Genomic DNA, 12,760 nt, shown 5'->3' on the forward strand with positions numbered 1-12,760 from the left:
TGAGGTATTAATTAATACTGCAGTATATAGTATTTAATATTGATGCGTAATTTGATTAATATCATGGTATATATAATTAAATATCATTATTTGATACCTTGATATGTAATATTTATCATGATGATGCATAGTAATTAATAAACCAATATTAATTAGTGATACTGATTATCAGATGTGCCTGTGTGTATATATATATATATATATATATATATATATATATATATATATATATATTATTTAATACTGAGGTATTGATATATACTGTGGTACAAATAATTTAATACAGCTATCAGACTCAGAATGAAAAACAACTAGAGATATTAATGATTGATGTATTGTAAATGGCTCTGTCCACAACTGCTTGTTTGACATGGCCTCAAACAGAGGACCTAATGTGTTGGAAAATCAAAGTTCAAAGAATAGACATTCAGTGGCCATAATTTTTCTAAATGATGACATGGAATTCTGGGAAGCAAACTCATTTGAGTTCTCTTCAGTACAAAAGTGCTTGATGAAACCAATTGAAATCCAACTAAGCCCATGAGTTTCAATAATTGTCAAAAATTTCGCAGTTGTAACAAGTAATTAAGAAATAAGTAAAGTCCATGCTAGTACAGTAGTAATAGTGAATTTATTATTAGTACACTATGATAAAAAAAGTGTCTATTCCTTTCAGATGGACAAAGCAGAACATTGTTCTAGATAACCCCACTGAAGAGACCCTAGAGCTAATTCCTACCATCTCCAACAGCAACAACTTCTCCTTGGAACGTGATAATGAGCGACCCATTGTACTGCGGCCATTCTCAAACATTGAAGTCCCATTACATTTCATGCCGTCAACTCTAGGTCAAGGAGACCACCTAGCTAAAATAATTTTCCACAGTGAACAAGTACGTAACTAATTCAATTGTCCTAAAATACTCGCCTGACTTAAAATGATCAATGCAGAGTTTGTGAACTTTAATTACAAACATTTTTTTCATCAACTCCATTCTTGTTACACCATAGTCTCAAGTCTTGTACCTTAGGTGACTCTTTGGTTACACACCCCATATTGTATATATAATCTCTGGTATAGATTTTTGACAATCATTACTTTCCACTATCAAAATGAACCATTCCAATGGCGCCTTACTTTCTTTCCCATTTTTGGTTGTAATTATTCTTTGAACCAGGCGTAAGACTAAAACATGCCAGTGATTTTATTGGTCAGATTGATCAAGATTAGTTGTGACTGTGCATCAAGGGGTTTGTTACTAGAGGTGTATCCGAGTATGAGGATTAAGTTGATGGTTGTATCAGGATAAATAATTCATTACATGCACTGCTTTATAAAGTTGATGTTTGAACAAACCATCCCAATTTCTGCACTGCAAGATCTGTGCTTACCATAATGAAATTAAACAGCTTAGTTCTGTGGGCAGACTATTTTAGAAGCTTGGGTAGTAGTTATATTTTGCTATAAAATAATTTCTATTTATTGGCAGTACAAATTGGATTTTATCAGTAGGTACAATATTTCTGACTTGACTGCAAATCTAGCTTGTGGATCAATGCTGTTTGTCTAGAAGTTTGTTCAGCTAGCCTTCATTACATTCATCCTTCAGTCTGGTGTCAACAAAGAAGTTAGAGTTGCATTTAGGTCAGTAATGCTTGTAGATTTATATGACTTGGTATGTAAATTTTTCATCAGGACTACAGCCATAAGTAAAACCTAGGTCAGTGTGACCTGTATAAGCATGTTTACATACAGAGTACATGTACAAAATTGCACACATAATAATAACAATAATAATAATAATGATAATAAATAATAATAATAATAAAGCATTGATAATAAGCTACATGTACATATGGATATAATAAACAGAACATTTTGTAAGATCATATTCCGTATGTTGTGTACATACAGTACAAAATAGTAGAAAACAAAGTGGAATATTTGTGAATTTATACTTCAAGTCTTGCAGATTTCTTAATGAGTGGAAATTGAGCTAATCTCTGTCTATCTACAGATCAAGTAGTTGATAGACAGTAGATAAATATAATGGATGAAAGGACTGATAGTGATATTCAAGTTTGAAATTGGGTGGGACAAAAGAGGGATGTACTGATGTTTTAAGCTAAGTAAAGTCTTCATCAGGAAATGAATACGTCATGTCTTCCTGGTTAATTGGCTGCTAAATGCAGGTTGTTACCAAAAACAGTATGATTGTGCTAAATTTATAAAATATGCAAGCTTATATCCTATAAAAGCAATTTTAATACTTTCAGTTGGGAGAATGGGTGTTTGTAGCATCAGGCACTGGATTGTTACCTCTAATTCAAGACCCAGTCAGTGTGTACACTGTGGCTGGATCAAACACCACCTTGATTATTCCATTCCGTAATCCCATGGACTATGCTGTAGTTTGCCAAGTGATGTTGGCAGGTATGTATGGAATGCTGGCATTACCAATTGTGTATTGTACCGTGACTAGACAGTATTCCTTGTATCATGACTAGACATTGTTCTCCTGTATCATAACTAGACAGTGTATCTTGTATCATGACTAAACAGTGTCTTGTATCATGACTAGACAGTATGTCTTGTATCATGTTTTGACTAGACAGTGTGTCTTGTATCATGATTAGACAGTGTGTCGTGTACCATGGCTAGAGAGTGTGTCTCATACCATGACTAGACAGTGTGTCTTGTATCATGACTAGACAGTGTATCTTCTAAAAGAATGGGTTGTGTCCAACGGGCTTTTCAAAAGTTATCGCCATTTTTGAAATAAAATAGTTTATGTGACATTTAAGATTTTCAGATTGTTAATTTTACAGCAGGGTGTATTCTGTAAACACACTAGTCCGAGTTTCCTCTGACCCTTGTCACCCCCATTTTTATATTAGGATGCTTATGTTGGGGTTTAGGGTCAGAGTCCATTCCCTATCAAAAAGTTGGAATTCACCGACACCATTTGGTATCAGCATGGAGTAGCTGCTTACTAGCTGGCCCAGCAAACATTAAAGACCTTTCATCCAGATATACCTGCATGAAATCAATAGGAATATGATTTATTTTCTCAAAAATCATGAGCATAGCATTCGTCACGTTTTTAATCCGCTGATAGACGAGATGAAAGTAAGTTGCTGCTGAAATTCTACCTGGATCTACCCATTTGCATCCTGAGTCACATAACTATACCAATCTCGCAACCAACATGTCAATTAGATCAGAGGTCATACAGCCACATGATATCGACAATATAAAAAAATCCAAAGATTATATTTTTTTCTTTTTTCTATAAAGATTGCATGACTTTCATTTATATGTTCAATTTGTTTTCCTACAGCAACTCTAGAAATGGTTTATTGTTGGTATCACATGACTGTATGATCTCTGATGTCACTGACGTGTAGGTTGCGAGGGTTGTTTAGTCACGTGACTAGGAATGCGAATGGCCAGATCCAGGTCAAATTTCAGCAACGATGTATTCTCAACCCATCTGTCAGCGGATTAGAGACATAATGAATGCTATGATCACAATTTCTGAGAAAATAAATCATAATCCTATCAATTTTATGCAGGTATATCTTGATGAAATGGTGTCGGCAAATTCCAACTTTTCGATAGGGAATGGACTCTGACCCTACACTCCAACATAAATGTCCAAATATCAAAAATTGGGTGGCAATGCTCAGAGGAAACTTGGACTATAAACACACATACTGACAGATCTAGTACTTCCATAATCAGTTCACTTCACATTTGGAATAATACATTTTCAAATACTGGCTTTATGGATTTACTTCACCTACATCAGGGTCAGTCCCTTGGTGGGGTCATGGTGTCAATACGAAGGTCTCTTATCTTTTAATGAACTTGTTATCAAATTTGGAATTTATGATGATCCTAAACTTACCTTTTTTTCTTTTCCTGCTTTTGTACACAGGCTTATGTCTCTGTATGGAGTCATGGGGTCAAGATGGACACCTGTTGGAATATTATATAATTTATAATTCTTTTTCTCCCTTTACCAAGGTTGCCCCATGGTTATGTCTCTCAGTTAGACCATGATGTTGTGAAGTAACACACTTTATTTATATTTGTTCTACACAAGAGTTGATCAAGTAAAAACTCTGGACTGTATGGACTCCCATCTTTCAGACAAGATCATGCAATTGGATGAACTACTCTATTCACCTTTCTTTCAGACAAAAACAAGCAGTTAGATGAACTACTTGGTGGATATTCGGAGCCTGAATCAGCCTTCTGTCTACTGTTGAAACACAAGGAGGGCATTCGTGTCGGCCCCAAGTCAACCCTAGATATTCCTGTCTGCTTTGCTCCCACTGAGATGAAGATGTACGAGTCAATATGTACTGTTATTGTGCGGAAAGAGAATAATGGAAAGTGGCAATATGCACCCAAAGACAGCAAAGGGTAAATTTGTCCAGATTAGATTCTTCTCACTAAATATTTGTTATTTTATATTTACTGACATCAGTGACAAGTGCATCAGCTATCACATGACAGAGATTACATTAAAATGCTGACCAACCCATTCAGCCTGCATGTTTACGCAACCACATAACAGAGAGAACATTAAAATGTTGACCAACACATTCTGCCTGCATGTTTACCTAATCACACGCCAGTGGAACACCTGTGCAGTATTCTGTATAAAAAATAGTTTCAGATCATTATGTCCTCAGAATTTGTTATCAGTATTGTTGAAATTTTCAAAGTTGTCTGTATTCACCACAATACTTTTTCCCCAAAACCAGCAATTTAAAAAGAATATGAGTAGCTACTTCATACAAGTTCTTAAATAATTGTGTTACATACTTTGGATAGCTATAGTATTTTTATGTCATTATTGAACTGAAGGATTGCAAAACACCCATAGAAAACCACAAGCCCTATTTGTAAAACAGCTTATGTAACTGTTTAGAACTGTCAGAATCAGATGATAGTCTTTCAGTAGTTATCCTTTTTTGTACAGCATTGGATGATCTGGCTTAAATATATGATAGCCCACAGCCAGCATTCTGGAAGCCCTTTTATACAGCATTGGGCAATCTGGATTAAGTATATAGTAGCCAACAGTCAGCATTCTGGTAGCCCGGAACTTCAGGCACAAGGTTTTAGATCTTGAACCAATGATCAAATCTAAAGGTTGTATGCATAAGTCATCAACATACAGTGATCTCTATGATTTCAACATATGATAGTCCACAGCCAGCATTCTGGTAGCCCCAGGGCCCCAGGCACAATATTTATTGGATCCTGAACCACTGATTGATCCTAAGGCTGCAATACACAATCAGCATCATAGATATGCAGTTAAAGCTCTTTTAAGAGATTATCTAAGGAATAGTACAAAATTCAAAAGTTGTCCCAGCACTTATAGACACAAAAATGTAAAGACAAATTGGCAAGATTGCCATATGCCATGTGGCAGTTCAATTACAAGTATCATGTAAACAAAATGAAAATAATTAAGGTGTCCCAAGATTTATAATGTCCCGAGACTTACTGTCATTACAGTAGTCTGCTTGTTCACTTGACATTTCTTGAAATACAGTATTGTTCCATTTAAGACAACACTAATGCCAGCCATTAAGGGGGTACATTTTGTATTTCAGAGTGCTACTACAAACTTTAAAGCCTATTTTTGGACCATATGCATATTGTTCCTTGAAAATGCATCCTGAAACTATTTCCAACCAAGCTTGTTCATTTCATAATTTTCCATTGCAATATGTTTTCTTAGGGTGTTCATGTCCAGTCCTTCATGTTTTTGTTTTCATATGTAGGCACCTTTTGTTCTTTTCTAAGAACCTTATATAATTTACACCCATCCAGTGTCAAACCTTGTGCTTTATTAACTCCAGGCATGTTACTAGTGTCGCTGATTAACTTGATTGTATTTCATCTATGCATACATGTACACTGTGGTACACAGATATAGAACCAGATGTAAGGAAGGGACAGCAGCAACAATGGCAGTGGTGGATTTTTGGTCAGATAATCATGTTTGCTGATTGCAGTGTGAGGTGGTCACTTTACAGATTAATAAAACAAGCGTAAATTGTTTGAGAAGCAGCAAGAATGGTCACTTAATGGGGTCATTGCTTCAGAGAGGTGGTTGGGTTGGATGGTATATGGAAGATTTTTGCTTGAACCTGCAAACTCCAATTCAGGCCCAAAGGAAATAGAAAGGGCCATATTTTATCTTTGTAAATATCTGATCAAATGATATGCTCATAATACTAAACGATTTGTTTTAAGATTACCGTAAACAAAAAAACGAAAGATAATTTTTCAAGATATATCAAGTGTCTTCGATTATTTTAATGAAACAAGGTTTTGACAAGTTATTTCTTTTTATTATAAGAAATTTCAATGAAACACGAGGTTTTGACAGACTTCTTCACTTTTCAAGAGAAATATGAGCCTATATTGAAACTGATCACTGTAAGATGAGGTATGATGTATCATATATGGCTTAATGTGGCATTTTGTGCCCTGACAACACTTTGAAATTAAATTGTGCTGAAACAAGTTGAATAATGCACCTTGTCCAAGGATGCACTATGGCAGCTGATCTGAGTTAACACAATAGTAGGAATCAAATTCCACACCTTTTAGTCATGAGCCTTAACAACTGAGCCATCACAGTTCCCTGTGATAAATCAAATAGCCATCACAGTTCCCTGCGATAAATCAAATAGCCATCACAGTTCCCTGTGATAAATCAAATAGCCATCACAGCTCCCTCTGATAAATCAAATAGCCATTATATCTCCCTCTGATAAATCAGATAGCACCTAAATAAGGAAATTATATCAAATATCATCTCTACCATCTTTTCTCAGACCCAGGAAAAAATGTTACATACATTTTTTATTATCTGATTGTACAAAAATTATTTTTCCTTCCAGATTCCAGCTATCCAGAACAGGTTCAGATGGATTAAGTGAAATACGCTGGATATTCCCCATCCATGGCATCCCAGAGTCACGACCTATAAAGGAACAGTATGGTGCCGTCATAGACTGTAAAGCACGTGAGCGCCTTGAAGAGAGGCTAGAGGTCACCTTGGCTGGTGTGGCACCTTCCACATCAGGACCACACAAATCAATTCAAAAGCGATCTGTAACACCAAAAAATGAAAAGCCAAAAGTACCTGATGGAATAGTTGTTGGAGAGAGTAAGTGCTTTCAGATTTAGCATCATTTTAGCTTCTCGTTTTACCAAGGATAAAATATTATCAGCAATATATTAGTAAGTTTGCAATGTGAATGATAATCAACAAGAATGAATTTGTTTCCATCCCGTGTGAAGCAGCTAATGCTTTGTGATATTATGTTGTGTAACAGCATTTAAATGTGCTAATGGAAATTGGAGACAAAATTATTATCGCTGCCTTAAGTTCTGTTGTTTCCGAAACTTGTATTGTTCTTGATTGTTTCTCCTTTAATTTTAAAAAACTAGCTCTTAGTTATCTAATCATGAGGCAAGACAGAAAAGGGAGTGGGAAATCAACAGATTGATTAATCAGTAAGTTAGATGGATGGATAGGGAACTGTTAGGGTTCTGCTCAATGTAGTCATCATTGTTAAGTTTGAATTATCTCCCTTTCAACCCTGTAGTGAGTAATGCCCTTTACAATGGGCCCATCATTAATAGCTCTTGTTATTACTGTTAAGTTTGAATTATCTCCCTTCCAGCCATGCAATGGGCCATCATTAAGGTCTCAATGGACAGTTTATCTGGTGAATTTTCATCTGTCAATAACCTATTGCAGAAAAATGAGAAAAACAAATAAAAACAAACTAATGATTTTTGTAGAAAGCATGCATGTGAGACTTTGACTGGCAATCAGGTTAATTCCTGATACAACTGGTAGCTTTTATACTGAACCAACACTGCCACCAACCCCTCAATTTTTCATTCATTTTGACAGCAAAGAGCTATTTTGAATAATTTCCTGTGATAATGGACCTAAAAGAATCAGTATGTGTCTTATGCGTGAATAAAGTTCATTAGTACTATAACAAATTAGCATACTTTTCATCACCCCTCAACCATCTCAATTTTTAGGTATTTACCTCTGTAGCAGACATACGTAAATATGTAAGCCAAGTCAGCTGTTCATTTGCAGCCCAAGTTATACATTTCATCTCCAGTGCTAGTCATCTAACTGACAGACAGTCACCAAACAAGCCAACCCATTTTCATGCCTAACTCAAAGTAAATCTAAACCACATTACAGATTTAGCTTCTGTGTGAACTTATAAATGATAGGCTTATGATAAATAGGTTAATGCCTTCTACCTTAAAAATTAGGGAGGTGTCAAAATACGAAACTATCCAGTGAGACCTAATAGCTCTTGTTGTTTTTACTGTTAAGTTTCAATTATCTCCCTTTCAGCCCTGCAATGGGCCCATCATTAATAGCTCTTGTTTTTACATTTAAGTTTGAATTATCACCCTTTCAGCCCTGGCCACTGCAGATGAATTTACCCATGAGTTGACATACAAAGACAGTGATGGAAGAGAGAACCTCAGAAACTGTGTAGCTCTGAATCTAATTCGTCAACATCGGGATTCCAACACTGGCCTGGTTGTCCTGGTGTTTAATGTTGTGTTTTCTCCATTCAAAGCCATGGAGTAAGTTTCTTTACCAAAAAAATCTATTTGTCAATATGAAGTATATAAACAGTAAATTTTGTGGGCCTCCAATAATATCTTGATATTAAATAATATACATCATTATATTTTATTTACTCCAAGCCATCTGTGTTAGTATCACACATTAATATTGCTGTATTAATGTTACCAAATTAAGAAATGATATTTTCTTTTCCTATATTAATACCAGATATATTTCATCATATAGTAAAATCAAATCAGATCCAGGTCTATGCAATGTATAGTTGGATATGACTTGTAAACATTATCAGATGGCAGATCCAGGTCTATGCAGTATGTAGTTGGATGCAACTTGTACACATTATCCGATGGCAGATCCAGGTCTGTGCAATGTGTAGTTGGATGCAACTTGTACACATTATCTGATGGCAGATCCAGGTCTATGCAATGTGTAGTTGGATGCAACTTGTACACATTATCAGATGGCACATCCAGGTCTATGCAGTATGTAGTTGGATGCAACTTGTACACATTATCCGATGGCAGATCCAGGTCTGTGCAATGTGTAGTTAGATGTGACTTGTACACATTATCAGATGGCAGATCCAGGTCTATGCAGTATGTAGTTGGATGCATCTTGTACAGATTATTGGATGGCAGATCCAGGTGTATCCAGTGTGTAATTGGATCCAACTTATACAGATTATGTGATGGCAGATCCAGGTCTATGCAGCATCTAGTTGGATGTGACTTGCAACCATTATGTGATGGTAGATCTGGGTCTATGCAGTATGCAGTTGGCTATGACTTGTAAAGATTTTCGGCTGGCAGATCCAGGTCTATGGATTATGTAGTTGGATATGACTTGTACACATTATGTGATTGCAGATCCAGTTCTATGGATTATGTAGTTGGATGTGACTTGTACAAACTATGTATGGTACCCAATCCCCAATGATAGGTTAACAATGTGTATGTAACTCTAACAGTGAGTCAAATAACAGGTGTTTTTTGTTAGTCATTATACTGAAATAAGTTTTATGTATAGTCACATATTATTCCAAAATATATAGTTTTGATTGAAGGGAAAATAATGAATTATAGCATATCCAAATTCAGAGTTTATAGTATTGAACAGTATCAACAGAACTTTAAAATAATGAAGTATGGACAATTTCTTGACATCATTTACAGTGTATTTTCTGTGGAGTTCTAGGTTTCAGAATTCATATTTCAAACTTAAATGAAATAATTTTCAGCCATGATGCAACGCTTGAGGTGAAAGCAGCCCAGGGTGGTGTTTGGAAGTTCCCGATTCGTTTTGTTGCAGATGAACCACCTGTGGATGATGTCATCACAATAGAGGCATCAGGACTTGGAAAGGAATCAAGTGCTGTATTTAGACTAACCAGTCAGACCAAGTAAGTACTGCATTTATTGGTATGTACTGCACCCACCAGTCAGACGCAAAGTTAACATACAGTCTGAATGACTTTCTATTTAATGTGATCATGATTAGGTACAATTTTCATTTTGATAATACTCAAACTTTAATCATTTAATCCTTATAATTCTAATTTTCTTCTTTTCTGTTTACAAATTGCATCAACAAACAAGAGTCCCAATAATGGAACATTATATGCCCACCTCTCTATACAATAGTTTCAAGAATGGAACATTATATGCCCACCCCTCTATATGAGGGTTCCAATAATGGAACATTATATTCCCACCCCTTGATTGGTAGTCTTTTATATAAGAGTCCCAAGAATGAAACACTGTATGCCTGCCCCTTGTTGAGTGGTCCTTTATATGAGTCCCAAGAATGGAACACTATATGCCTATCCTTGTTTACTAGTCTTCTACACAAGAGTCCCAAGAATGGAGCATTATATCCCCACCCCTTGTTTGGTAGTCCTCTTTGGAAAAGTCCAAAGAACTGAACATTATATGCCCACCCCTCTCTACAAGAGTCCAAAGAATGGAACATTATATGCCCACCTCTTGTTTAGTAGTCTTCCAAACAAGAGTCCCAAGAATGGAATATTGCATGCCCACCCCTTGTTTAGTAGTCCTCTATAAAAGAGTCACAAGAATGGAACATGATATGCCTGCCCCTTGTTTAGCAATCCTCTAAACAAGAGTCCCAAGAATGGAACATTATATGCCCACCTCTTGTTTAGTAGTCCTCTATACATAAATCCCAAGAATGGAACATTATATGCCCACCTCGTTTAGTTGTCCTCTATACAAGAGTCCCAAGAATGGAACATTGTATGCCCACCCCTTGTTTAGTAGTCTTCTGTGTAGGAAACTGATATTATTGTGTAGAAGCCATTGTTCTTCATTCTGCCAGTGATCTTGTCCTTTGACCCCCAAATCAATCAACTTGTTCCTTACTACAAATTCAAGCCATGACAAAGTTTAATCCAGGTCTTTCAGTCAGTGACATTGATCTTTTAATTTCAAGCTCTCCACAGAGTTGGTGACTCTCGTTATAGTGGAGAACTCAAGTAATCATGCAGAAATCACTGGTTCTATTTTCTTTATAGGCTGGTCATGGGGGACAAAGGGGGAAATTAGCCCCTTTTCTCTATAGGTTGGCAATGGGGGGATCAAAGAGGTGAATGGGTCCCATTTTCTTTATAGGTTAGTAACGGGGCAAAGGGGAAATGGGTCCCATTTTCTTCATAGGTTGGTGATGGGGGGCAAAGGGGGAATGGGTCCCATTTTCTTTATGGGTTGGTAGTAGGGGTAATGGGTCCTGTTTCCTTTATAGGTTGGTAATGGGGACAAAGGGGGTAATGTGTCCTATTTTCTGTATAGATTAGTAATGGGGGCAAAGGGGGAATGGGTCCATTTTCCTTATAGGTTGGTAATGGGGGGAAGGGGGAAATGGGTCCTATTTTCTTTTTAGGTTGGTAATGGGAGGAGGCAAAGGGGGAAATGGGTCCCATTTTCTTTTTAGGTTGGTAATGGGGGGATGGGTCCGTTTTCTTTATAGGTGGGTTTTTTCACTGAGTCATTATGTTTATGATTTGTAGCAACCATGAAATCCATGAAACATACAGTGTTCCACAAAATAAAGGCCAATAGGATCCAAATATATAAATGCCAATAGTATTCCACAAAATAATGGCCAAAATGATCATTTATAGGAATAAAATAATAGATAATTGAAGGTCTCAGTTTTTAGCAACAGTTTATCTCACACTTTTTCCATATATACTCATTTATAAGTTGAATCCAACTAAAATCAGCACTGACCCCTATCTGATATCACAAAATGTGCCAGCAGATCTGGGAATGTGCAGTCTATTTGGAGTAATCAGTACAACAAACAACATCGATCATGCTCTGCCAGTGCATTATATGATCTATTTTGTTTGCAGTTGAACTAGATTTATAAGTATATACGGTACAATGACATTCAAATTAATTATTTCTTGCAGCAGTCCAGTCCAATTCAATGCCTACTTTGCAGCTGGAAGTGACCCAGAATTTTTTGTATTTCCACAAACTGGAGAGCTTCTACCACAGGGCTCTGGTGGAACACTTCTTCAAGTCTCTTTTCTTCCGAGTGTATATGGAAAATTATATCAGGGACGATTAGTTATACAGGTAATATTTAATTCGTAACAGTTAAAGGTAATATCCTAATTTACATTCATATCCCCTGCAAACAAGGTTTTGTGGGGGAGTGTATACTAAAGAAAGGTTGTCCATCCTCCATCACACTTTTGTTTAGTTAAATATCTCTTGAACCCTGTGTGATGGGCCCCCAAGTGGCTGTGTGGTCTAAAGAGCACACCATTATGGATCACTGCCATCTCATCTCTGTCTGTGTGGGTTCAAGTCTTGGATTCAGACAATGTGGGTATGTGAGAAAGCTTGGATTCAGACAGTGTGGGTTTTCCCGGGTTTTTCATCCTCCATTTATACTGGCCGCTATGTATAGCCTATCTTGTGCTGACAAATGGCATTAAACCCTACAACAACAACAACCCTTTGTGATATCTTTATGAAACTTTGTATGCTTCTGTACGACAGCTAGACATTTTGTCCTGTAAATAATGGAGTCTGTAGGATTACCATTTTAAGAGCTATCCC

General features: G+C 36.4%; 1 protein-coding gene across 1 annotated transcript in view; it reads left to right on the forward strand.

Moving 5' to 3' along the window:
• Window positions 1-12,760, forward strand: part of LOC149769890 (cilia- and flagella-associated protein 47-like) — a gene marked incomplete at its 5' end in the record, with an annotated part of 123,966 nt that overhangs the window by 105,011 nt on the left and 6,195 nt on the right. Inside the window, 7 exons of the mRNA XM_089949694.1 lie at window positions 677-893; window positions 2,278-2,434; window positions 4,204-4,432; window positions 6,937-7,205; window positions 8,497-8,668; window positions 9,910-10,071; window positions 12,103-12,271. Of these exons, the coding sequence (XP_089805820.1) occupies window positions 677-893; window positions 2,278-2,434; window positions 4,204-4,432; window positions 6,937-7,205; window positions 8,497-8,668; window positions 9,910-10,071; window positions 12,103-12,271 (1,375 nt within the window). The remainder of the gene's footprint in view (window positions 1-676; window positions 894-2,277; window positions 2,435-4,203; window positions 4,433-6,936; window positions 7,206-8,496; window positions 8,669-9,909; window positions 10,072-12,102; window positions 12,272-12,760) is intronic.

This window comes from Sinohyriopsis cumingii, unplaced genomic scaffold (assembly GCF_028554795.1).
Source record: "Sinohyriopsis cumingii isolate HCF-2022 unplaced genomic scaffold, ASM2855479v2 utg003075l, whole genome shotgun sequence".
NCBI lineage: Eukaryota > Metazoa > Mollusca > Bivalvia > Unionida > Unionidae > Sinohyriopsis > Sinohyriopsis cumingii.